This window comes from Oryx dammah, unplaced genomic scaffold (genome assembly GCF_014754425.2).
Source record: "Oryx dammah isolate SB20612 unplaced genomic scaffold, SCBI_Odam_1.1 HiC_scaffold_28, whole genome shotgun sequence".
Taxonomy (NCBI): Eukaryota; Metazoa; Chordata; class Mammalia; order Artiodactyla; family Bovidae; genus Oryx; species Oryx dammah.
Window position 1 is genome coordinate 33,914,709 of NW_024070212.1, and position 27,788 is coordinate 33,942,496.

Here is a 27,788-nt window from a genome sequence, read left to right on the forward strand (position 1 = left end):
CCCAGGGATATTCCCAATCCAGGGATTGAACCCAGGTCTCCCGCATTACAGGCAGATTCTTTACCGTCTGAGCCACCAGGCAAGCTCAATTATTATTATTTTTTGTAATGGATTTCAATTGGTAAAGAAAATTTAAGTGAAAATCAGTTGGCTTTTTAAAACTCCTGCACTTTCTTCACATGGATAAAGCCAATCAGTCTGGCAGCATTGCTTTATTTTCCTAAGGACACTGCTGGTGGCAGGAATAAATTTGAGTGAAATGTGGAAATGGTAATGGGAACTTAAGCCTTGCTCCTCTTCTCTCCCAGGATTACTGTCATCCCATGATTTGCATCTTCTTCATTTCGTTTATCCCTCCCTCCCTTCCTTTATCTCCTACTAGGTGCTAGACATTGGAGATGTGACATGAATTAGTTACAATCTCTGTTCCCAAGGAGCCCACAGGAAGGTCATAGTGGGGGTACAGGGAAGATGGTGGTGGTTTTGGTGTCAAAGAGATAATTTTTCTACAAGGAACTTAGTATAATGTTTGAGATATGCGTAGAATTCTGTGGAAACAGGAGCAGCAAGGACTTCCCACAAAAGTTTCCTTATGGATTTTAACATTCACTCTCTTCCACAATTTGTTTATACCAACATGCAAATAAAATGGGAGTGTTTCACAAATTAGATTAAGGCCTTTAGTTGCTCACAGGAATACATAACTATTTAGCTTTTCCCTGTAAGTTTGACCTTCTCAGTCATCTTTAAAACATAATGTATACATGAGTCACAGCTATTGTCTGACAATGGACAAATGTCTAAGCAGGGGTTGAGGGGTACAGCATGTTTAATGTGAACCAGATTCTGAGGAGACCCAGCTGAGGGACAGTTAATGTGGTGAATTAAACGTGTGTGTGTGTGTATTTTCCCTACAGAGAAAGAGGGAACAATTTTACAAATGAACTAAATTTCACTTATTTGCACACTGGTTAGCTGTTAGCTCATCCGTTGTAACACAATGACAGTCATGTTCTTACTCTCCTTTTTAAGCTATTTCTTTGGAGGCTATTTGTGTCATAAATTATTTCTAGTGAATTTCTTTTGTTAGATGCTAAGTGACATTTTGAAAAAGGGCCATTATTGTCATTGTTGTTGTTATCATTATCAAGACTTAAACATGTCAGAAGAGAAAAAAATCCTGAGATCCTAACAAGATCCAGCTCAGTTGTACCTAAAAATCTTTAAATTCACACTGATTTGGGAACATTTATTAAAAAAAAATGATTGTTATAGAAGTCCCACTCTACCACCATCCTATCTTCACAATGGCTTTCTGGTATTTATTTTTAAAACAGTATCAAATTACTAGAAACTTAAAGCCTGCATCCCTAATGTTTATGTGAAACCAATCAACATTTGATTGTAGTTGAAGAAAATTAACCTAACAGGCTGTGTTTCAGTTTGCAGTATACAATAGTTACATTTTTGCTTTTTAAATTATTTCCTAAAAAATAAATTCTTTCCTAGAACTGATTTATCCTCCATAAGCTTCAAAATGACATACTTCTTTTGTGTCATAAAATAAGAAATAAAGAATAAGAAATTTGGGTTTCTGAATTTCTTGGTGGTAGATAGCTCTTAGTGCTTTTCTAAACTTAGGTTGAAAGAATAAGAAGAAAAAATGGTAAAGATTGAGTGATAGCACCAATTCTAGCAAGCAGTGGATTTATGAGGCTCTCACCAGCTTTCCTTCAGTTGTTTGGTACACTAGGGCTGAGGCATAAACCAGTGAATTCTCTAATCCTTACTTTTCTGATTATGGTGTAATTTTGAACATGGGACAAGACCTAGAATGTGGTATCCATCATTTATTGTCTTATCTTTCCTAGAGCTCAGAAAGCCACCTGTCCCATTTCCCACTTGTATAAAGTATAGCACTGAGGCAAAGATCCAAACCGCAGAGCCATGCAGGAGAAGAGTAGATCTGCTCTGCAGGAGGGTCCAGAAACGGTGGTAAGACCCACAGGCAGTGAAACCATTTGGTGTCATTTTAGGGACTCTAAAGAGCTTTGGTACCATAGTCCTTTATGTCTCAACAGAGACAAAAATTCAGCAAGAGGCCAAGTGATAGCTAAGAAGTGATTTATTACAATAGGATGCCTGTGAGGTTTACAGGTGGGTGGGCAAGAAATGCTACACTTGAGAACTTACTGGGCTATAGTTTAATAATCAAAGGAAAAGTGCGGAGGGAGAGAAATACTTTGTCTTTCTTAGGCAGACATCCTGCCTCCATCATCAGTTCCCTCTTCAGGTTGAGCAGGGGCATTTTCTTGTCTCTACATGGTCAAGCGAGGTCCACAAATTACTGTTTTTTATGTGTGCAGAGAGCATGTTCTAGGAACCATGAACTTACTGAGCTCCCTGGGCAGGATGTGGCTCTCAGGCCACCATTGTTTTATTGTTTAGGGCCATGTCTTCTGCCTCTGCTACATGGTTGTGTTGCTAAGCAAACTTGCTTTCTTGAGTAACCATTAATTTACAGGGGTCTCCCATATATTTTTACTTACAATCTCCTAGTGGAATTAACTACTTAATCACCTGCTTTATCCTTTTAGCCTGTCACTATCGGAAGGAATGGACCTTCCCTTTATGGGGCCCTGATATCTGGTGAAACTAACACCAGGGCGAATACTTCCTAATCTTTTTGCTCTACCAGGAAGAGAGAGCCCAGGGAGTAAAAAGGTGCCACATAGCTCATTTGTTTACTCAACTATTATTTATTGAGTGCTTGTGGTGTGCCAAGCACAAAGGTTGATTCTGGGATAAGTTATCACTCCTGCCTTCAAGGTGTTTCAGTCTAGCAGGGAGAAAGACATTTAAACCAGTAATTAAACTCACTAATTATTAATATTTCAGTGGGGAATAGCTTCAAATAGAAATAGCATAGTTATGGAGGCAAAACTCAGGCTCTTTCTGAGATTTGTAACCAGGAGCAAGGTGATAAATGCCTTTGATCTTGGTTCTTCATCAGTGATGGTGGTGGTGGTGATTTCCTCTAACTTGCAGATAATGTATGTAAAGTGCCTAATAGAGGGCCTGGCATTCAGTAGTGTGTGGACGAGCTTCAGGTGCTCAGGTAGCCTGCAGGGCAATGGGACCACTGAGTCCTGAGTCTCATGTCCCTGTGCAAGAATGGCCTTCATTGGAATACTGGGGCCCTAAACTGACAAGGAGATGCCACTGACAGATTTTAGTCTTCTATCAATCAGCTCACAGACCAAAACTGACAGCTCAAAAAACCCCATTGCCATCTTTGTTCTCATCCGAATTTCTGATACTGACGTCTCCCACATGACTCATCTTTTTCTACTGAGCTCCTTGTTTACTGGAAGGACCTTGCACTTCCACTAGCCTCCTTCTTTTCTAGGCCTTCAATATATTTTCTTCTTGCTCTTCTCTCCAATCTCTGGTTTACTGTATTTGAGAGGTATTATTAATATTTCGGCCTTCCCAGATGGTGCTAGTTGTAAAGAACCCATCGGCCAATGCAGGAGACTAAGAGACCTGGGTTTGATCTCTGAGTTGGGAAGATCCCCTGGAGGGGGCCACTGCAACTGACTCCAGTACTCTTGCCTGGAGAATCCCGTGGACAGTGGAGCCTGGTGGGCTACAGTCCATGGGGTTGCCAAGAGTTGGACACGACTTGGCAACTGAACAACAACAATGAATGTTTCGAAGTCATATTTTAATATATACATATGTATATTAATATATGTTTATATATTATTTGTTTATATGTTTATATATTAAACATATAAATATATATGTTTATATATTAATCTACATGATTATAAAAAGTTTAATAGAATTTATTAGGTCATTACTGACTTTTTGTGACCTAAGAGCTATTAGTTAATGCTTATTGAGTTCTTACTCTTAGGCATCACGTGTCTTAGGCATTGTATCAGTGCTTCTCAGACTTTAATGTAAATACATGTCACCTGGAGATCTTTTTAAAATGTAAGTTTTGATTCATTCGGTGTAGGAGTAGGGCCCAAGAGTCTACATTTCTAATAAGCTCCTGGCTGATGCTGTCGCTCCATAGACTGTATCTTGAATAGCAAGGCATTGTACCATTTGATCCGAATGACCAGACAGTGAGCTGAATATTATTTTCCCCATTTTACAGATGTGGAGGAATTAGATCATTTTCCCAAGGGCATGTTGCTAGAAACTAGCAGTGCTGAGACTCTAAACCCAGTTCTCCTTCCTGATACATATACTTTGGGCTTTGAAAATGTCCTACAACACCCAAAGTTGATCTGATGCAACCTGAAACAAAATTTATATTTTTGTTAGCTATTTCTTCTTTTTTAATGAAACTTCCTTTCTAATTTAAATTTCTTCTTATGCAGGACCTTTTGTTACATGATTCAGATGTGCTGGATTTTGTTTCTAAAGATGATATATATAGTTTATTAAAAAAATTTTTTTTTAACATTTAGCATAATTGACTTACCATGCTGTGTTAGTTTCAGGTGTGAAACAAAAAACTTTTGTATGATTTATTTGCTAAGATTACAGGTTAGGAAACACTGTACCGTTGATGAAATCTGATTTGAACACAAGAGGAAGTTGCTGGGAAAGGATGCTTGTGAGGAAAGGAAATCCTCAGGCCGATTTATTGTTTAACGCTCAGCGTACAATGTGCTGTGCTTGTCACAGGCTAGTGGAAAAGGAGTGCTTGTCCTTAACAGAGCAGTTGCACTTTTAAGAGTAACATTTTTACCTGCTTATAAAATTAATTTGGTTCATAATAGAACATCTGAGCTACAGAAATGTAATAGTAAAATAAAAAATGATCTAAAATCCCACCGATTTTCATATTTTATTTTTATTTTAAAAAATGTGAAGAGTATATCTCGAAACAGAGATCCAGGACCACATTTACGCAGAAGTGCAAAAGTTCAAGTGGTAATAAATTATGATAAATAATTTAAACACGATTTTTTATTTTGAGGGGCAATAGGAGTAAAAGGGGGCAGTCAGGAGTCCCCCAAAATTTAAGAAATGCGAATGCACTGCTCAGCCAGAGCTCGAGTTCTGGGTTCACGTTCCAGCTTTCACGAAAGGTCTCAAAACTTAGCTCAACCCGTGCCGCTGAGAACTAGAGTTCTCTACGCGCTCAAAACCGGCCCGTCGCCGACGCATGCGCAGTGCGGCCGCCGTGGCTCGGTGGGCGTTTCACAGGCCTATTTCTCTCCCGCAGGTTTTGTGCTTTTAGTGAAAGGGCCGGGACTGCGACGCCAACAGTTCCGAGCCCAAGACGGGAGAGGGAAACCATCTATAAGTGAAAAATACATCGCGTTGAAATAAGCTGCGGGGAGGGGTGGGGGTGGGTTCGGCAGGCGTCTCCAGATACACGCTTTTATTGTGGCAAAACATCCTCACGAGCAACTAACTTGGAGGAACAGGAGTTATCTGTAGGAAGAGAATTTAGAAGGTGGAAGGGGTGAGGGGTAACTTTCAGCGTTACGTTCTCAAGATGCCCTGTGCCTTTTTTTTTTTTTTTTCTTTTCTTTTCTTTGAGGAGTCCGGATGCCCCAATTAATCCTTCGCTCCTCTCGGACCCTTTAAAAATTGTGTTTTGGAGGTCCTAATAGAAGTCGCCACCGAATTACACTGTTGAGACACTCTCCCCAAGCAGGAGATCTCCAGATGCCTGGGGCTGTGCGAGCTCCGCCGACCTGAGGGCTCGTGGTGGGCGGGGGCGCCTTGAGGGATCCCCTTCGGAGCCCCGCTCCCCTCCCTTCTCCTCCCCGCCCCGGCCGTCGACCCGGGGCCAGGGCGGCGCGCGCTCTCCCACCCGCGCCTCTGGGGACTCGCAGACGGCAGCGAGACCGGCCCGCGCGCTGGGCATGCTCAGTCGCCCGGCGCCGGGCTCGCAAGTCGGAAGCCTGTGCGCGACCGCCGCCGCCGAGCCGGCCGGAGCGCGAGAAGAGCGCGCGGGACTAGCTGCGGCGGCGGCCAGGAGGCGGCGGACCCGGGCCGGGATCGGAGCCGAGCCCGGCGCGGGGCCCGGGATCCGCCCGCCGCGGCGCTTGCTCCTTCGCACCGTCGCACCCTCGCAGGCAAGGGGCCGGCCGCGGCTGGCGTCGGCGGAGCGGAGGAACGGCGGCGGCATAGCCGCCGCCGCATCTCCGCTGCCTGCCCCGGCCGGGCAGCGTCCAGGCGCCGTCGGGCATGGAGCCGTGGAAGCAATGCGCGCAGTGGCTCATCCACTGCAAGGTGCTGCCCGCCAACCACCGGGTGACCTGGGACTCGGCGCAGGTGTTCGACCTGGCCCAGACCCTCCGCGATGGAGTCCTGCTCTGCCAGCTGCTCAACAACCTCCGGGCGCACTCCATCAACCTGAAGGAGATCAACCTGAGGCCGCAGATGTCCCAGGTAACGAGGCCGGCGCGGTCGCCTCCGCCTCCAGCCGGCATCTCCCATTAATCAGCCGGCTAATGTCTTTGTGTAAATGCAAACATCTAGGTACGCTCTGTTTGCCCTGCCTTCTGCTTTGCGGTCCGCTTCTGCTTCTTGTACCTTGGCTTGACATGGTTTAGATCTTTAGTTGAATGCTAGAGCCCTGTGTCCTAAGATGGTATGAGGATTTCTTAAGGGCTTTCTGTGAGGCGGGAAAGAACAAGCTGTCCTAAGGTGCCCTTCACCTACTGGGAGTGGGTGGGTGGATGGGTGTGTGTGTGTGTGTGTGTGTTGGGCGCAACAAAAAGAATTTGGTTCAGCTCTTTTTTCATAACCATGGGAAGGCATGGAAAGAGCTGATGGGGGTAATGGTGCCTTTAGTTCTTTTGCTTGCATTTCGTCCCCATGTTTTCTTGAAAGAGGAAGCATGACATAAATGAGGACTCTAGGAAGTGGAGGGCGTTCCGGTACCGTTATCTGTACAGGAATGACACTGGCCAAAGGGCGGAAAAGGGAGCGCAACGTTGCGGCTACCCTGAAAGCCCCTGAGCTTGGGGCCAGCTGGCAAGCTTCATGGTTGTGTTTATAGCTCGTCTTAAGCCATGTGAGAAGGAGCCAGTCCAACCTCTCTCAAGAGCGGCAGGAAACGAGAAGTTTCACTCCAGATTCCGCCTGCCTTCATTCAGTGCTTGCTCAGGTGGTATGGTGCACTCTTGGCTTCTGTGGCTGGAGCCCTTCCTGGAGGTGCCTCTTTGAGGAGTTTAAGAAAAAAAAAGCAACCCTGGAAGGCTGTGTGCATCCTAAACTTGTAAGTCGCTACACAGTGCAATGGTAGTTTCTTGGTCCTGTCAGAAAGTTTTTATGCAGAAAGCTGTTAAACACAACTCAGTACATCTATTTTCTCTTTTAGAGAAAAAGCCACTTTCAGAGTAAAAAATACACTTTCAGCTTGAAAGGGAGAGGAAACGGTTCTGTACATGATACACTTTAGCAGCACTAATCCTGAATGATACAGAGCCTCAGCTACTTAGCAACCAGAACAGTGCCTTTTACAGCAGAACTTTATATAAGGCAGACTCGAGATAATGTAATAATTATGTTTTTAAAGTTAGAGCATGCACATTCCTCTCTTCTGGATGTCAGCGTTTCATCAGGGCCTGTCTGCACCTTCAGTTCTGCGTACCTTGCCTGTCTACCTTCAACCTGCTGGTTAGTGGTTCCCAAGAAAGAACAGGCTTGTAAGTGGTGAGAACCACATGGTTTTAGAAGTGAGATAATTTATTTCATACTCTCCCATATTCTGGGATGGTGTTGGCTAACTCCATGGACCCCTTAAGAGTTGTCACAGTTCGGAATATCCTGTCCAAGGATTTAACAGAGTTTTCCATTAAGCTGGAAGTTGCTGCTTTGCACAGAGTTCTCTAGGGAGCTGCAACTGATTATCCAGTCTGAAGATCCCCATTTGCCACCTGGCCTATGGCCTTAGGATGCTTTGGTCCACCAGCAGCTAGTATGGTATGTATCCTGAAACTGAACCCTTGGGGGTTGTTCATTAAGTGGTTCTCAATAATCAAGTGTTTTTGACAGCTGACGTTCTCTCTGTTTCAGCTTTCTAACCTTTAGTTCAATGTTAACAATGGATGAAAAATTTTTCAAATGTGTTTTTGCTCTTTGTTCTCCTTGTAGAATATAGTAGATGTAATTTAATATTTCTGACGACAGAATCATCATTATAAGCATCATTAATGAAAACTGGGCTCGTACACTGCTCTAAGAACTCTATTCCCTACTGGGAATACAGCAGTGAACAGTTCAGGATCCTTGCCCTAAAGGAATTACTACACTATTCTATCAGATAAGTCACCATGTTATAATGAGCTGAACAGTTGAATGAGCTTCCTTAGGCTGTTGTACTTTGGGGTTCTTAACCCTGAGCTTCCTGGGTCCAAATTCTCTGCGGTGATTTTCTATGAACATGACTTAGTGACTAAACAACAATTTTCTGTGAGTCTGGACTTCTTCCAAAAATGAACTGTGGAAGGCTAGTACCTGAATATGGTGATGTCTCTTTTTGCTGTCTTCCTGATTCTTGGCCACATTGCAGAGAGAAGGTTGCTGAACAGCTGAGTGCTGCACAGGTGATCTTATATTATGTAAGTTGTCCTTAAATCTTTAAATGAGACTTAGTAGTGTTTTCATTAAATAATTCATTGACATACTTAATACATCTTCTGTGCCTGGCAGATACTATGCACTTAATAGGTGTTCACTTTTAGCAAAATTACTGAAACTTTTTTTTTTTTTGCTATTGTCACATTAAGGGTAAAAGGTTACACTCAAAATTCTAAACATCAATTGCAAGGTCTACAAGTTCCTTTGGGCTGACATTTCTGCCTCTAACTACTCCTGTCTGTCTTGGTGAAGGTTCTGTCTGCTTCTGGTTATAAGGCTCCTAATCTGTCAGCTCAATTCATACACTATAGTGAATAATCTAATAACCCAGTGAAACTCTGACATGTGTCCCAGCAGACCTTACTCTTCTGAATTTAGAGTTGCTATTACTAGTTCTTGTGGCTTTTGCTATATCTAAGACTCATTCTGTCTACCTGGCTTAAGTTTTGTTGAAGATATTAATTTGAAATAGACTCTTTATAGCACCTGATCTTCTAAGCCAGGAAATAACTGGAGACTCTCACTTCAGAGTTTTGTGGTATTTGAGACTGTTATGAACAGATATTGACACTAGAAATTCTAGTGTATCAGTATCTTGTTTATTGCTTTTTAATTTTTCAGAAAGAGGCTAAAATGAGTAGCCTCTTTTAATAATGTTTATCTCCAATGAATGGGATTTCATCCACTCTTCTTGTTTAGTCTTCTACCTTATTTGTGTTAAAAAAAATGATAACCCTCAAATAATTAAACAATTTTAGGTCTGAATCTTGGAGTTTTAATCAACTGTCCTCCAAAATAAAATTATAAATGGGATCTAGATTCTCTTACTTAATAATTGTTTTTGGCTGTGGACATTGGCCTTTTGGGGGTCTTGTATTGAAAGAGCAGAATATTCTTCAGTTTAATATAGGTTCTTTTTTTTTTTTTAAACCCTGATTTAGATTTTATTTTATTAAAGTGCTAAATATTAATCACATTTAGTTACATATTTAACATATTCCTTTTATTATAAAGAATGAAAGTTAAATAAAACCCAGATGATCCATGAAAATCCACACAATCTGTGAAATCTGATCTCTGTATATATTAGACAGATTTTATTTTCATCCAAAGCAGTGTTCTAGGTAGGATACCAAGCATATACATGATTCTGGAAGAGAGGAGCCTTCCTGTGCTATTTGTGCTGGGGAGGTGCTTTGTGGAAGACTGGGTTTTGGGCTTGATGTCAATTTTGGTGGTTAAGAAGGTCTCCATAAATGCCTGTAATCAACCGCAGATGTAATGTCAGTGAAATTATCTTAATCTTAGTGTTAGTCACTCAGTTCTTTGTGACCACATGGACTGTAGCCCATCAGGGTCCTCTGTCCATGGGATTCTTCAGGCGAGAATATTGGAGTGGGTTGCCATTTCCTTCTCCCGGGGATCTTCCCAACACAGGAATTGAACCCAGTTCTCCTGCATTGCAGACAGTTTCTCTAGTTTTATTATTTTGTAATTGTGCTTTGTCTTAGAATTGTAATAACACTTTTGATAAATTTACTGACCACTGTGTACAGTATAGGTAAACTTTGAATTTTCTTAAAATGACTTATTCAGTTTTCAAGGGTTCCTTCAACAAATAGTTTGTTCCTACTATGTGCCAGACACTGTTTTAGGTACTGGCTTGGAGCAATAAACTCAGTAGAGTCCCAGCCCTAAAAGGACTTACATTTTAGTGAGGAACAGTAAATAAACGGCTACATAATGTGATGGGCTCTGAAGAGACGTGAGTCTGGGTCAGGGTCTAGAGGAAACGTGCTTTGATTTTATGGAAGGTAGTCAAGAAAGGCTTCCTCTGAGGACCTGAGAACTGGGCAGGACCTGAAGGGAGTGCGAGAAGGCAGGAATATGGATGTTTGGAAGAAGCAAGTTCCTGGCAGAAGGAACACCCACGTGCTAAGGTCGTGAGGGGTATTTAAATGGTAGGTAAACTGGAGGAACATCCAGAAGGCCAATGGCTGGAGGAGAGTGAGTATGGGAAGGAGTGGTAGGGATGAGGTCAGAGAGAAGATGGGAACTAGATTTTTAGCACTTGTGGGCTGTGGAGGACTTAAGACTTTCACCCTGAGTAGAATAGGAATCACGTGGCCTGACTTAATTTCAGTAGGGTCATTCTGGCTGCCGTGTTGAGAGTAGATGGCAGAGCAGCCAGGATGGAAGAGTCAGGCTCGGGCAGTCATTCCAGCAGTGATGATGGTGGCTCTGACTGGAGTGAGAGCAGGGCAGGGGTGAGAAAGAATCCAGCCTTAGGTATATTTTAGAGGTAGAGCCGGCAAGGACTTATTGACAGCATCAGATGACAGGTGTGAGAGGAGCCAAGAATGGCTCCAGGGTTTCTGGCCTGGGGAACTGAACTGATGGAGTCTTCATTGACTGAGATGGAGAAGGTGGAAGGTGAGAGAGGGGGAGGACGATGTCTGAAATGCCCATCAGACATGTAGATGCTGAGCAGGCAACTGCAGAAGTTGGAGATGGAGAGATAAAGTTCAGAGTCATCAGAGTATAGATGGTATTTAAAATCCTGGCAGTGTATGGTATCACATAGGGAGTAGTGTCCAAAGGAAAGGTCAGAGGTGTGAGCCCTGGGGCTTGCCCATGTGTCAAGAGTAGAGAGATGAGACCCTGTAGAGGAGTTGAGAGAAAATGGCCACGGGGTAAGACGGAAAGCCAGCAGAATGTGGTTTGAGCAAATCAGGTGAATAAAGTGTTTCTAGGAGGACTGATTAGACATGTTAAATGTTGTTCAAGTGAAAACAGGATTGAAGATGGACTATTGTATTAAGCACTATGAAATTCTTGAATGACCGTGGTAGAAACAGATTTGGGGTGTGATGGGCAAACACTCCACTGGAGGAGAAGGACAAATAGGAGGGGATCTAGACCACAAGTATAGTCATATGTTTGGGGGTAATTTTTGCTGTAGAGAGAGCAGATAAATGGGATAGTGGCTAATAGGGGAAAAGAGATCAAACAGGCTATTTTCTTATCATATCGAAGTTTTATGTGATACCAATTACAAGAGCTCTTTCAGATTTAGACAAATTTTATCATATGGCACAGTTGTATACATATGTATGTGTGGAAAAGATGTGTATGTATATAAAAAAATATAAGTGAAATATATTTAACCAGAAAGTGTTAGTCGCTCAGTCATGTCTGACTCTTTGTGACCCCATGGACTGTGGCCTACCAGGCTCCTCTGTCCATGGAATTTACCAGGTAAGAAAACTGGAGTGGGTTGCCGTTACACCACGGTGGCTCAGATTGTAACAAATCTGCCCACTGTGGGGAGATCTGATTCGATCCCTGGGTCGGGAAGATCTCCCTGGAGAAGGGAGTGGCAGCCCACTCCAGTATTCTTGCCTGGAGATGTGGACAGAGGAGCCTGGCGGGCTACAGTCCTTGGGATCGCAAAGAGTCGGAAACGACTAAGCAACTAACACATACACATATATGAAATATATTTACTGTGTTCCTAAAGCTTGTCACTCTGATAGCTACTCTGCTGAATACCATTTTGATTCAGTCATTGATGTGCATGTTTTTTTCCCCAACATAATATTTTTCACCGAGTGCTAAGTGCTGGTGATGCAGCATTTCGTAAAGAATTCACCACTTTTGTCCCCAGGATTTCCTTCAAAGCTCCTAACACACAGTTTTTTGTTTTTTGTTTTCAATTAGTATTTGGTTTATTTATAGCTGATATTACAATGATTGTCTTTTTCACCTACACAGTTGGGTTTTTATTGCTGTCACTGCTTAAAGAGAAGTTTATTTCTGCTATACATAACTGTACATTGTTTGAAAACCATAATTATATTAGTTTTAAGATGTGCTTTCCAAATGCAAGTCTTCATCCCTATGGCCAGGTACTGCTGTGTGAAGATTACTGGGTTATATGGTTGCGGGGAAAAAAAGGCTATCCTTGTCCAAAAAGAGTGGTGTGCCAGTTACATTTTTAGCCAGTCAGTTCAGAATATGTCATTATTTAGTGTTTCTTCTCAGGAGTCGGTAACCTCTTTGCCATTTGTTGGCTTATTCTTTTGGCCAGCATAATTTTAAATTTGACACCAATCAAGACCTTTTCATGTGAAGTAGCTCAGGCATCTTAAGCACTTAGTCTGTCTGCATACTTGATGGCTTAACCTGGGCTCTCTAGGAACCAGAGCCTGGGATAAAGGATCGGCGTGCTAAAGCTTTACTGGTGAGGTACAATCCCGTGTCTGTCAGGCTGAAGAAAATGAGACAGTGCCGTTTTTTTTTTTCTCCCTAAGATGGAGAAAATTATATCATATTTGTAATGCAATTAGGGTTGATCCAGTGTAGATCACCGCTGATAGGATCCTAAGTTTCAAATACAACATACTCTTTTTTTTCTTTTCCTTAAACCTGCAGTGGCAATTTGTATTATTGACTTTCCTTCTGTCCTGAAATTCTAATTCTCACCACACTACACTCTTCTGGTTCTCTTGTATTTTTTATATTCTTTCTTAACTTTTTTTGCTGGCTTCTATAAGCACCTTGAGAATTTCTGAGTTTTCTATTTTGTTGCCTTTTTTGTGCGTATCCTCTGCCCTGTGTTATTTCATGACACTGTGCTATTACCTCCTTTTCATACTCGGATGGACCCGGTGTTCATGATGATAGCCCATATCTGCCTATTTTATGTCCTCGTCTCTGGGGTTATAGTTTCTTCATGAATGGATGGATGCATGAAGATCACATGATCAGAGCTCACCATGGAAAGTTCTTCCACAGCAGAGTGAAGGGTGAATTGGGCAGAATGGAGCTGGGTGTGAGAAAAGCTCCTGTTGAAGTTCAGTCAAGCGTAGATGAGGCCGCTGGATGCACCGCCAGAGAAGGGGCTGGAGTGAAGGCACAGGGAGGAGCAAGAAAGATGAGAGATGATGAAGAGTTGTACTGGGTCAGATTTGGGACCACTTAGATGCAGTGAGAGTGGAAAGTATCCAGGATGAGCCTCAGGTTTTAGGCTTGGGTGACTAGGGGGATAGAGAGGAGGTGCAGATTTCAGAGAGAAGGGCGTATAGATAGTTTGGATGTTGAGTTTGAAGTTGTTACCAGTTACCTTCCGTATTCTGTTTCAAGCATCCTACTCTCTTACTCATCCTTCCTTTTTGGATTATTCTACTAATACCTAAAATTCAGTAATCTTTTGAACTCTTGGTCCTACCACCTCTTCACTGCCTTCATGTCTTCATTTCCTTCCTACTCACCTTAAACACCATGGCCATTGTAGCTGCTTCCTTAGCTTCTCTTGGGTAGGGATATTCAATCTGTTTAAAATACAACCGTGGTTAAATCCAGCTCTCCACCTTCTGCCTGCAGCTCAGCTGCTGGACCCAGTGGAGAGAAACCTATGCCTCCTAAGTGCACTCACTTTAAATTCAACATCCCTGTCCTCAGGTAGGTGCCTCAGGTGACTCAGCCATCTGATTACATTTCTCTAGACCACACATTCTTAAAGTATGATCTGGAGACTTCTGTGAAAGTTAAAGTCACTCAGTCATGTCCGACTCTTAGTGACCCCATGGACTATACAGTCCATGGAATTCTCCAGGCCAGAATACTGGGATGGGTAGCCTTTCCCTTCTCCAGGGGATCTTCCCAACCCAGGGACTGAAACCAGGTCTCCTGCATTGCAGGCAGATTCCTTATCCTAAGTCACAAGGAAAGCCCAAGAATACTGGAGTGGGTAGCCTATTCCTTCTCCATTGAATCTTCCCGACCTAGGAATTGAACTGGGATCTCCTGCATTGCAGGTGGATTCTTTACCAATTGAGTTACGAGGGGAACTTCTGACAGCCCCTCAAATGCTTTTAGTTGTTCCCTAAGGTCAAACTTTTAAAAACAATATTAAGACATTATTTGCCTTTTCTCACTGTCATTTTCTCACAGGTGTATAGTGGAGTTTACCCCAAGCTACATGCTGCTGATGTCATTGCTGTTGTTGTATATTTGTGTATATGTTAAAGATTTCTCAGTTTTAAAGTTCCAATATGTTAGGTGTTGATAGATAAACTCCCAAACACAAAAGCTGCTGAGGATTCTCAATAGTTATTTTTTTAGGAGTATAACGGGGTACTGAGACCAATTGGAAAACTTCCCTAGACCATTCAGTCTCTGACTCTCCCAGATGCCTATTTGGTACCTTTTTTTCCTTGAACCTCTGTATCCATTCTTCCTCTCAACTTGGTGATCCTGCTTCCTATTCCTCTCAGAAAACAGACACAGTCAGAGGAGAGTTTCTTCAGGCTCCCACCTTCCTGCATCTAACCCATAGACGATGCTTTCTTTCGTGTTCTGTGGATGAATTATCAGTGCTCCTAGCAAAGGCCAGCCGTCCTTCACTCTATCTCTGTGCTTTCCTATGTCTTTTATTGTCTCCTGGATCTTTCTGTTCGCACGCACAGGATGCGTTTTCAAGATAGAGACACAAAGACTTGCCGATGACTGTTTGGAGTGATGGAAAATGAGTAAGGACTCCTAAAGCTTAACCTGAGCTACTAGGGCAGGTCTGCCGTCTACCTCCTTATAACTCTTTAATGGTTTCCTATGGACCGTGGGATAAAATCCAGGCTCCTTAGTAAGCACTCAGGGGCCCATGGGCTGGTACTGCTTCATGTCTGAAAGCTTTCTCAACTCTGCTCCTGACCTTTCTGTGGCTTCTCAAATGAACTGTGCTGTTAAATGTCTCTCTGCCTTTGCGTTTGCCCATTTCTCCATGTGAAATGCCCTTTCTCATTAGTCTGAGTGAAGATTTGGTTCAGGGGCCCTTTGCAGTGAGGGTCACCCTACCCCTCCATGTGTGTGGCCGGTCCCTTACTGCTTTGTGCCACACTGTACAGTATACAGGAGTAGAGGGCAGCATTCCTGGTACTGTTTTGCAGTCTTTTTCTTATCTTTATCCCTTCCATGCTGTGAGCCTGCTTGAGGCTATCATAGGCTTTTTCATTTATATACACCTCTAGAATTTGACCCAGGGACTCATACGTTTCTTGCAGACATAAGTAGGCATTAATGAAACTTATTGATATATTTATGAAAATAAGTCTTTACTACCTTGTCAAACACACCTATATAAAATTTAATAATATGTGCTGAGCACTATGTCATTACAAACCAGAAACATCTGTTCTTTAAGCAGCATTACTAACAATAGCAGATTACATTACTCTGCTACATACTGCTGCTTTCCCCCTGAGTGACTACCGGAAAGTGCCTGAACCTGTCTCCTTCAAGTTCTTCATCTCCAAAACAGACTTAATAAAAAGAACCTACCTCCTAGAGTGGTTGAAAGGACCAAATGAACGAATTATCCCTGTGTTTGGTACATAACAAATGCTCAGTAAATGTTAACTACTTTTACGATGATTATTACTACTGCTTTTGCAGAAACATGCCAGGCAATGTGTTAACACTTTGCTCACATTATCTCAGCCAGTCATCACAGCACCAGGAGAGGGACACTGCTGTTCATCCTCGTGATACTCTTCAAGGCTAAGAAGAGTTAGTAACTTGTTCTAACAAGTAGTTCGTGATAGAGACAAGACTAGAATGAAAACATTTAAAGTGAACTAAGATCCCAATTGCAAGGCTATTGGCAAATCTGAAGTGAGCTATGAGGGATTTTTCTTTTTTCCTCTGTCTTTTGGTCTTGTGGCATTCCTGCGGAAGAATGTTCTGATTGATTCTGTGGCTCTTGAACATAGATAGCACCGCCATAAGAAGTTGCATGGTGAGTAGCAACTTTGGTTTAGGGTGTTGAATCAGGGTTCCCTGATGGCTCAAAGGTAAAGAATCTGGCTACCAATGTGTGAGATGCAGGTTTGATCCCTGGGTCCAGAAGGTCCCCTGGAGAAGGAAATGGTAACCCGCTGTAGTATTCTTCCTTGGGAAGTCCCATGGACAGAGGAGCCTGGCAGTCTTTAGTCCATGGAGTTGCAAGAGAATGTATACATTCAATTGTTGAATGTATCAACTGGATGGTTTTATCCATATTTATCACATGTATCAGTGTAAAATGGGAGAGAGGCTTTTGACAGGTATTTGATGGGGAAAGGAAATAAAGGCAGAAAAGCTGAGGAAAGGTAACAAGAGGAAAGGAGACAGTGAGTGTATAGCAGGTCCTTTTTGGCCTTTTAACATCATGCCTTGTGACAGCTGGGCTCCAGGACGTAGTTTAATGCCCTGCTCTTGAGTGGGGTCAGGACTGCTCACATTTCCCTGCGCAGAATACCATTGTTTACAGGGCATGTTTTCACATGATTATTCCTCCCCTCCCCCCACCCCCCATATTATAACCATTCTTCTTATAAATTCACAGACATCTATTGTTAGCTGTTATTTGGAATATTATACCCACTCTTTTTTCTTTTCCCCCTGTTAACACAGACCCTGCTTGGAATTAAGGACAGTCACAAATGTCACAAATTTACGTTCTGCCTTTCCCCAGTCATGAGCATTTAATGGACAGAAGCACGGCCAGAGAAGTAGCTACTTCTGATTTTCATGGAAAACTATTTTCGAATTGTACTTTGTGCTGCTGTCTGAATGTGCTTTCAAAATATGTGTTGCAAGAAGTGTAGTCAGCTTCTCAGTGGCTTGCTTAACAGGAAGCCGGCAGCATATGCTGCTCACATGGGAGTTCTCTAAAGGGTCAATTAATATGGAATATTTAATGAAACACTTGATACTCACCTTCCATGATTTTCAAAGTGCTTGTCCTAAAATAGATCTGTAACAGCTGATCTGAAAAAACAGGCATCATGCCTCTGTGCCCAGTAATGTCAGGAGCCTTTTCCTGAGGGTGTAGGGTGGTGTGGTTTAATGAGAAAAAAGACTTCAGGCCAGAAGTCAGGAGACCCAGGTTCTGGCCCTATCGCTGTCTCTGACATGTGGCCTTAGCAAATAGCTGCTTCTCTTTGTCTCCACTTTCCATACTTAAAGCAGTGATAGAAAACACTTATATATATGGTGATTTGCTAAAAAGCAGCTGAATTTTTTTACACATATTTAGATTTCATTTAATCTTTCACGAGGAAAGCTTTGGGACCAGCCAGAAATATTTGAATCCCAGCTCTGGCACTTAACTTTTCCCAAGTTCATAAAATTGTTAGTTTCCTTGCTGAGTCTCAATTTCCTCCTATAATAGGCTAGAAATAGTAAAAATCTACTTTGCAGGATTGTGGTGAGAATTCAGTAATATATGTAAAATGTCTGGGTATAGTAGGTATTCAGCAAGATTTTATTTCCTTCCTCCTCCCCTTACCTTCTTGATCCTCTTAGGTCTAAGAGGCAGGAAGAACAAGATCTTATCTCTGCTCTACAGAGAAGGAAATTGAGATGTGCAGTGGCTGAAGGACTTTTCTCAAGGTCATAGTCAGGAAGTGGTAAAGACAGGACTTGAGCCCAGCTGTCCTAATTCCAAATTCAGTGAAGTTTCCCATTCCTGGTGCCTAGCTTAGCTGATGGATGGTGAATTGCAGGAGCTTGGAGAAAGCAAGGCCTACTCTGGGAACGTAAAGTGACATTATTATGTTGGTACTGAAGTGTTTTGTATTTAAAATAGAAGCACTTAAAATAATAAAAGCAGTTTTCAGTCATTTTAGAGTCTGATTACCTAGTTTGTGGATTATTTGCTTTTTGTTAATTTCAGAGCTCTTCTGCTTTCTGTTTGGTTCTGTTTTCATGGGAATTTGTACGTATGAATGATTGATGAATCAAATTATCCATTTGTCTGCTAAATATTGGGCTTTGAAGTAGATGCTTAGGATTCAAAGGTGAATAAAACTCAGTCCCTGACCCTGTGTTACTTTCAGTCTGGATTTTACCTCAGACATGCCTTTATAAGACAGGGGGATGGGAAGGGATTCTTGAGTTAGAATGATGGACATGGCAAATATTTGGTAGGTGAGTGATGCCCTTTTGGATGCACTGTTAATTTGCTGATGTGTAGGGCATGACGTTAATGGCACAAAGTGGATTGTGTGTGTGCCTGGCTCATGGTATTTCTTTCCATAGACATTTATCTAGTGCCTCCCCCTGTGTGCAGGGCACTGAAGGCATAAAGGTAAATCATAGGGAGTTTCTGCTTTTGAGGGGCTGAGAGAGAGCAGGTTTGATCTTAGAGGGAGGCCTTTGCAAAAATGCAGAAAGAAGGTAAGTCACTGGATGCCTCAAGGTCAGTGCAAAAGTGCACACAACTGGATGAGAGAGACGAGACCAGGAAGAGGACAGATGTGAGTGGTTACTAGAGAGGAAGAAGGTTTGTGAAAGAAAACTGGGTGGGGTGTGTGTGTGTGAGAGACAGAGGATGTGGACGCCTGCTTGCTCTCCCTCCAACCTCCTGGCTGGCCACCTCTCCCTCCCTCACACCTGTCTGAACCCTTCCTCATCCTCCCTGTGCTCTTTAGTTGACTGACCACTCCTCCTTCCCTGGTCCGTTTGCCCCTGGCTGTGTACTCCTCCGTCCGGTCTGGATCTGCAGCCAGCCACTTTCACCCACACTCCCTTCGCCTTTTGTGACCTCAGAGGGGCCTTCCTGGAGCTCCCTGCTCCACAGGCTTTCCTGTTCTCGCATGTGAGCTGAAGAGAGCTGCTGAAGTCAGCACTGAAGCCTGCGTTCACTGTCCCGCTTCCCTGCGGCCTGATGCTGCTTTTCTCGCCGCTTCATAATACCTCATGTTCTGGCTTCCTCTCATTCCCGCTTCAGACTCCAATCTGCTGAAGACAGACTCCCTGAGTCCCCGACTCTCCCCCAGTCCCTGCAAGTTCACTTGGTCCTCCTCATGACCACCCAGCCCTCCTGAACTTGTCCTTGGCCCAGTCCATCTCATCCACTCCCTGTGATAGTGACCACTATTACTCTTATGAGAGGGAGTGATTGTCACAAACTTTACAAGTACATGTGTACAGTTTTTGGCCTTCTGACTCCCAAGAAAGGAGTTGGGGTTTCGAAAGAAATATTTAATCAATGAAAATCCCAGAGGGAACCAGGTGTTCTGAAAACTTTGATTCTGAGAAGTTCAGCCCCCTGCATGAGCAGTACTTTTTTTGGTTTGTGGTCTGCAGAACCCAGTGGTGTGTTTGAGTGAACATCCACTGACAAACCAGAAGCTCCCAAGTCATTTTTGTCATTTCACAGCAGGACTGAGGCTGCATGTCCCCCCTGGCATACAGTTCACAGTGTCTGCTTGTTTTAGTAAGCCTTTTTTTTTATGGTAATGTTATCTTTCAATTAATGCAACTTCCACTTAATCACATATATGGTGCCTAACAAAGGAAAGTAGATCTAGAATTATTGATCACTTACTGATACTCCAAAGTGTAGATTTAGCAGATGATTATTAAATTCCCTGGCATTTGACTTGCAAATATGAAAAAGCATTTATTGGCTAGTTAAAGTTTGTTAGCTTAGTTCATAGTCAGCCACACCAGAAATGCTTGACTTCAACTTTTTAATAATGACAGAGTACTTGGAAATAGAACCTTGCATTTGCCCATAAAATATACTTGGAGATTCAGTAGACTGTAAGTCATTTATCTACAGTGAAGAGGAAGCAGGAACTGAGATTTCTGGAGCTCAGGATGAACACCTACATGAAAGATTTGGGTGCCTCCAGAGACAGTGTTTAAGGAAAGAATGTGATATGATTATTGTTTATCAGTGTCAGCCTGATAAATTCTAGAACATGAAGCTGGATTCTTGAGCATATTGATGCAGCACCCTGATAGTAAAGCTTGTTGAGTTTTTAATCTTTTCAAATATATAGTTATATTTAATGACCTTAGTTAAGAGAAAAGTAGTAAAATTTGGTAAGGGATTTAATTTTTCCCTTCAATGTTTAGTAAATGATTCACCAGTTTAAATGATACATATAAATTCTCACCTAGCTAGCACTAAGCTTTTTGGTATCCTTGCTCATTTGATAACTACCTAAAGCCCTCCTGGGTTTTATATACAATAAGCTAAGTAAAAAAGTGCACTTAAAAATAATAATAAATAATACTAATAAAGCCCTTCTCTACAGAAGAAGGGAGAAAATGAATTTCTTAAACTCCATGTACTTGCAATAAGCTAAATGTAATTTATGTAATCATTAGGGAGAGTTCCTAGATTCTGACCTCAAGGCTGAGGACCTTTAATTTACTCCCTATTCTAATACATGGCATTGTGTAGTAGAAAGCACGTGGGCCTTGGAGACATCAGCCTGGCTTTGAACCCTAGCTATGCCACTTACAACCTTGGGCAACTTAATAACCCTGATCTTGGGTTTCCACATTTATTAAATAGAGATAATACCTATTTTCAGTGTTGTAAGGATTAGATTAATTAAAGTCATGCATATTTTATTTGGCACTTGGAAGATACTCAAATAAACGTAGATTCCAATCCTTTCATTAAACCTTTTTTTTTTTTCCCCCCTCCAAGTTCAAGGAAATTACAGGTTGCAAGTTAAAATGAGAAAAGAGAACCGAAAGTTAGGCCAGGAGTCAAAACTGTAAATCATGGACTCAGGAGCTCAGAAACCATGTGCCTCTTGGACTATGGAGAATGCAGCCAAACTAATTCACATACTGCGTAAGGCTCAGGGGAAGGATGGTTCTGTGTGAATGGACCATTATAGTAACTGATTTTATTTTTCAAAGAGCTATATGGTTGTGGAGCTGGAAGACGCCTCAGAGGTAATTGTAGTTCAGTTCCTTCATTTTAAAAATGATCAGTCTAAGACCCCTAATATACACATTAGTTTTCCCAAGTTTACTTGGTTTCCTGAATCATAGCACATTATTTTTTTCTCAAATCACAATGCTAATAATGACCCAGAACTTCAAGAGAAGTTTAAATTGTATTATTCCTTAAAAACAAACCAGAAAAACTCTCTAAGATTGGAAAGTGACTGAGTTCAGAATTGCTTATGTGAGGTATTTATTATGAGGATCTTATTCACTCCCATCCATCTATCAATCCATTCACTGGACAGAATAGTAAAGGGGAATCAGTGAGAATGGGGAGCACAAGATCTCAGGATTTGGAGCTCAAAATGTCCTGAGAGAATTGACAAAAGCACTGAGCAATGATTAAATAAGAAGAGTTGTGAAGTCAAAGATCTCATGCTTCAGAGAGCAAATTCTCTTGCTAAATCCAGAAATTTAGCCATCCAGAATTACTCAGCTCCTAAGAGAGCTGAGCTTTTGCCATTTCCAAAGAGATATCACAGATGTGTCCCAAATTGCCAGGAATATGGATATTCATTAATGGTGACACAAAAGCGTTATTTCTCCTAGACTCTGAGTTCCATGGGATTGGGGACCATTTGTTCAACTTCCCAAGTCATACAGGGTACAGAGTGAGTGCTCGTATGAATGGCTGTTGCATGACTATTTAATAACATTAGCCTTAATATTGCTTGGACAAGAAGGCCAGATATTATTCTGTCCTTCATTTTAATCACAGAATGCAAAAAATATAATTCTACCAATTGTGTTGCAGTGGGAGGCAGTGTGGTTTATTGAAAAAATAGGAACTTCAGTATCATACTGGCCTGGGTTCACATCATACCACCTGGGCTGTGACTATGGGCAGATCCCTTAATCTCTCACCATCTTAGTTGTCTTGCTTGTGAAATAGGATTCTTCCTGCAGAGTGGTGCAAAGAGCAAGTAAATTCTGTTGGGCAAAATAGCCAGCACAGTACTAGGACATAGTAGGCACTTAGTAATAATGGAAGGTCCTCTGTCTCCCATCCCATCTACTCTTTTCATGATACAGGGCTTTTCCTACAGTTTTTTGGATGGATAACCTTTTGTTGGCCTTTGCAAATTTTTCTTTTCTGTTGTGTTCTGTCTTTCTGCAGATATTTTCTTTAGGTCAGTTGAATCCAAGCTTTAGAATATTGTGGCTTAAATGTGATTTAATGTGTATAGTTTTATCTATTAGTGACTTCTTATATGACGTCTGGGATATAACAAGAGGTCTATACTGAAATTGGGAGACCTTCATTGAAATTCTCGTGCTGTCACTAACCAGCTTTGTGATCTTGGAGTCTCAGTTTGCTCAATTTCTCTGAACCTCCATTTTCTCTGATGATCAGGGAGTGGCGTTTATAGTGAAGAGAACATGGGTTTTAGAGTCCTGATTTTGGATGTGTTACTGATTAGCTGTACGGTCTAGGGCAGCTGTTTGGCCTCTCTATTCTCTCAGCTGCCTGTAGAGAACAGCACCGTCTACTCTGTATGTTGTCAGGGTATTTGTTAGGTGAGATGATATATGACAGGTTCCTTCCTCAGAGCTTTGCACATTAGAGAGTGGTAATAACAGTTCTTCCACTAAATGCAGTTATGGTTGGTATTATTAATGCCAGTTTCCCTAGATGCTTGAGAAATTCATTAAGAGAACTTAATCATTACAGCTGAAGAACTTTAGCAAGGACTGAATCCTTTTTCAGGATCACATAGAAAGTAATATTGGAGTAGTATGTAGCTGTGAACAGGATGATGAGTCCTCCCCTGTTTACATAATTGTCACTTGGGTTACTTACAGATCTCTCTCTTAGTTTCATCTATGTTTTTAAATTTATTTTTTATTGAAGTACAGTTGATTTGCCAGTGTTGTGCTAATATGCTATATAACAAAGTGACTTAGTTTTATACGTAAGCATTCTTTTTTAAATATTCCGTTCCATTATGGTTTATCCTGGGAGCTTGGCTATAATTCCAGTTCTTTTCTTTTATAAGTGGTATGATTATAAATCATACCCTGGTACAGATTATTCCTCTTTCCCCACTTGGATTATTTCCTTCAGCTTTATTTTCCAAAATGAAGTTTTCAGATCAAAGGATATAAACATTCTTGCAGTTCTTGTTAACATACTGTCAGATGGTTTGTAGAGAAATACTTCTAATGGACAAAAAAAGGGCAAGGTTTCAAAGTCTTGGTTGAAAACAAGGACTTTGGTGTCATTTAGATTTGACTCACATATCAGCTGCTTATTGCTAAATGAGCAAATGCCTTGACCTTACTAAACCTGTTTTTTCACCTGTAAAATGGGTGATTTTACAGCTGTGTGTGAGCTGTGCTAAGTTGTGTCCAGCTCTTTGTGATCCCATGGCCTGTAGCCTGCCAGGATCCTCTGTCCATGAGATTCTCCGGGCAGGAATACTGGAGTGGCTTGCCACACTGTCCTCCAGGGGTTCCTCCTGACCTAGGGATCAAACTCATGTCTCTTGTGTCTCCTGCATCGCTAGTGCCACCTGGGAAGCCCTGATAAGTAGCTACCTCACTCATGGTAACTGTCAAGTACTTTGTCTGTGGAAGGTGTTGAGTGCTCACCCTTCACCGTCTGTCTTGAGTCCATTTGTGCTCCTCCCCAGCTCCCATCAGCTCTCACTTGGACCTCTGCCTCCTCCAACGTGGCGTATATACTCTGCTGGTCTATCTATGCCAGTGCTTTCTCCTACCGTCTTTAACCTTGAAACAAGGATACTTAAATCTGATCACATGAACCCTTTCATCACTCTAAGAAAGCTTCCCATGCTCTGAGGGTGAAGTCCAGAACCCTGAATAGGGCCCCGTGATCTTCCTCTCCAGCCTCAGTTTCCCTCTTTCTTGCTCATCCTGCTATAGCCATGTTGGTAGATATTTTTCCACTACCAGGATTTGTCACCACTTCTTTTTCTTCTAGATTTGAAACTTGCCATTTGTCTTGTTTCTTGGTTTTTAAGTTTTCCTGATCTTTGCTTAAAGACTGATTTTTTCCCCAGTAGACCTAAGCTTTGTGATGGCAGGGCCCAGTGAGATTTTATTCACTGCTAAATTCCTGGGGACCAGCACAGAGCCCAGCATGGAGCACTCAGCAAATCTTTAGGAATGTATAATAGTAACTTATTATTAGCAATAATCACAACAGAGAAGAATCTTAGGTCTAATTGTTAAAAGCATTTGTGATTTCAAATTGCTCTGAGAAATTAAATGTCTAGAGGTTTTCCAAGGGCCTTTATAAAACTCGCATGTATCTTGTAATTAAGATCTTGCTTGCTTTTTTTCTTATATAATCTTTCATGTCAGTGAGGGCAAGTCTGAAGAGAAGAGGGCACATTCTTGTGTCAAACTTAGTTTAGCATCTGGCAGTCTTTCCTCTCTGCCAACATCTTCATCCAAGACCTGTAATAGCATTACCTGAGCCATCTGGGAGGCTTGGCACAGAACCATCCTGAGCCAAACAGCAGGACTTGATGCTGAAGATGAACATTCCTAAGAGATTGGATTATTCTCGGTCTGTTTCCTTGCAATTGAGACCTCCTACCGTTTTGGCTTGTATCTCTTAGGAGTGCAAGCTATTTAATATGATGCTGTTAACTTCTGCAATTGTAAAGCCATATTTTGTTCATTCAGAAGCAGGGTTCATTCTTTCAGTTGATTGAACTCATACTATATTCAAACTCTGATTAGGCGCGGAAGGTATAACAAACAGCTGAAGTTATAGGAGGGGTCTATTTTGCAAGATCGTCTCCCTTCCTATACTTTGTTTCCCTGTGGAAGAACTTCTGTTAACGTGTTAGCGGAACACCTGGCTCTGTGTGACTCAGCTTCTTCTGGATCTTCTCTCTGAGACCTGCTAACTTGCAGAGAGGGTGGTGGTTTTCTGTTGTCCTCTCGTACATTGGGTAGACTAAACAGAGCAGGTGCTGGCCTCAAGGAGGGGGAGGGAACAGGAGGACAACTTGCATGCTTCAGCCACATTTTCCAGTGTATATTAGCTTTTCTCAATGAATAGTTCCCATTTACATCTTGTTTCTGTTTCTGTAGTATCTACTGCTCATTAAGTTTCTCCCTCAGTACAAAGGGGAACATTTATTGCTTTGCCCTTGGGGGACTGTGAAGCTTGTGATGGCCCAGCACATAGACCAGTGACTTCACCAGACTCAGCTATTGGTGATGGGGCTTAGGCCTCACCAAGTGCAAGATTCATGGTCCTTGCTGGGCTCTGTGGGTGAGCTGAGGCACTTGTATGTAGCACTTGGGTTTTGTGGGTTCAGCTTGGACTTTAGTTGCAGGTGAGGCTGGGGGGAGGGGTTGGATCTTTTTAGTTATTTGGGGCGGAATAGCATTTGCTGCTTTCACCGTGTTTCAGTCAAAGCTGCAGGACAGTACTTCAGACTGCAGTAGTGATGAAGTTTCACAAGGGCTATTGTGTGAGCTTCCTCCTTTAAACTGTGAGAATGAGGCCAAGGTAGGAAGTGATAAAGTGGCCTCACCACCATTTAGTTAATTTTATTCCAGGACAGAGGAGGGCTCTGGAGAGACTAAGATAATTTTGCAGTTTATCCAAGATCTTAATAGACCGCCTGTCATCATATGGCCATGGGCTTCCCTGGCAGCTCAGTTGGTGAAGAATCTGCCTGTAATGCAGGAGACCACCTGCAGTCAGGAGACCCGGGTTTGACCCTGGATCTGGAAGATCCCCTGGAGAAGGAAATGGCAACCTACTCCAGAATTCTTGCCTGGAGAATTCCCATAGACAGAGAAGCCTGGTGGGGCTACAGTCCATGGGGTCGCAAAGAGTCAGACATGACTTAGCAATTAAATCACCACCAACACCATCATATGACCAACCTCAGCACCACCACCCTCCCACACACACACCTCAAGCAGACCAGGAAAGCGCCATCTCTGCAGCGGGGCAGGCTGCAGAGACAGCCCCAGAGGGAGCTGAGGCTCATGGTGCTCAGCGGGACAGAAGCAGTGTTCTGACACTTTAACAAGTTCCTCTGTTCTGTCAAACAAGACTTTGGTTTGTTACTTAAGTTCCTGCCATTAGCTCATAGAACTGTGGCTTCAACTATAGAAGAGTTAAACAATTTCTTAAAGAAGCAAACACAAAGGAAGGGGAATATCCTTACTTATGAAGTATGTTCTGCATTCTTGCGTTTAGATAGACCAGTGAGTCAGTGAAATTATTGCAAACCCAGACATTAAGATGTCTGTAATCTTAAGATGTTTGTAATCACAAAGGCCTGTGTCTATGACACTCAGATTCAAAAAAGATTAGGTTTTCTTAGAGAATCAAGGAAGAACTAGAGTGGTTTGAAAACATATGCTTTGGTATCATCTGGCAACCCACTTCAGTGTTCTTGCCTGGAGAATTCTGTGGACTGAGGAGCCTGGCAGATTACAGTCCATGGGGTCACAAAGAGTTGGACAGAACTGAGCTGACTGTAACTTCAGTCATCAGAAAAGGATCAGTGGTAGTCGGAAAAGACTAAGTAAGCTAGGCAAAAGGTTCACATCTTGTAAGAGCTATGAAGGGAAAAGGGAGGTCTTACCTCAGGATAGACAGATACAAAAAGGAAAGGAGATTCCTCCTAATAGCACAAATTAGAAAGGGTAGTAGGCCTATAGAAATCTAGTTTAAAAAGAGGAAAAAAAAGACAAAGACTGGAACAATTTCTGAAAGGTTTTCACAAAGATTCAGAAAATAATACAAAGTGCCCTTTGAAGGATTCAGCTAGAGTCTGAAATAGGAGCAGTTGGAAAGCAGATTTTCATAGCTCAGAGCTGGGTGTGGTTTTGTGTACTGCATAAAGATTTTTGCCAGCAGAGGTTGAAATGCAACTGACTTTGTTCTCCTGGTGGATCCAAGCCAGGCTTTACTTGTGCCCATGACGGAGCACCTTCTGAGGCATGTAAAGCATTCTTCAGCCCTTTGGCTTGAGATGGCTCTGGAATAGTAACACCAAGTGGTTACAGCAAGTTTGCTTTTGAGAGAGAGGTTCCAAGTACTGAAGAGTTCAGTGAGTGAGTCTCAGGGTAAAGCAACCAAGTTTAATTGGGCCTGCAAGGATCACTTATGCCCTGATGGCTCCTGCTCGGGTTCTTTATGGAGTTAGGACTCTAAGGGAAGGCACAGGGGAGATGAAGGTGTGTTTTAGGAGCCAGCCCAGACCTGCCTAGAGGTGGCCTGATAGGAGTATCTGACTTGGGAAGTAAACCGTTCATTTCTGCCCAACAGTGATAGCTCTAAAGTGGAAGAGAAAGAAAGGCAGGCCCTCTGAATCTTTCTCAAAAGAGAATGGAATCAACAGAGAGAAATTAAGTATGCGGCC

At 42.3% G+C, this 27,788-nt stretch overlaps 1 protein-coding gene across 1 annotated transcript in view; it reads left to right on the forward strand.

Moving 5' to 3' along the window:
- Window positions 1-6,022: 6,022 nt before the first annotated feature.
- Window positions 6,023-27,788, forward strand: part of VAV3 (vav guanine nucleotide exchange factor 3) — a 425,211-nt gene continuing 403,445 nt past the window's right edge. Inside the window, exon 1 of the mRNA XM_040232183.1 lies at window positions 6,023-6,429. Coding sequence (XP_040088117.1) covers window positions 6,226-6,429 — 204 coding nt within the window. The 5' untranslated portion in view covers window positions 6,023-6,225. The remainder of the gene's footprint in view (window positions 6,430-27,788) is intronic.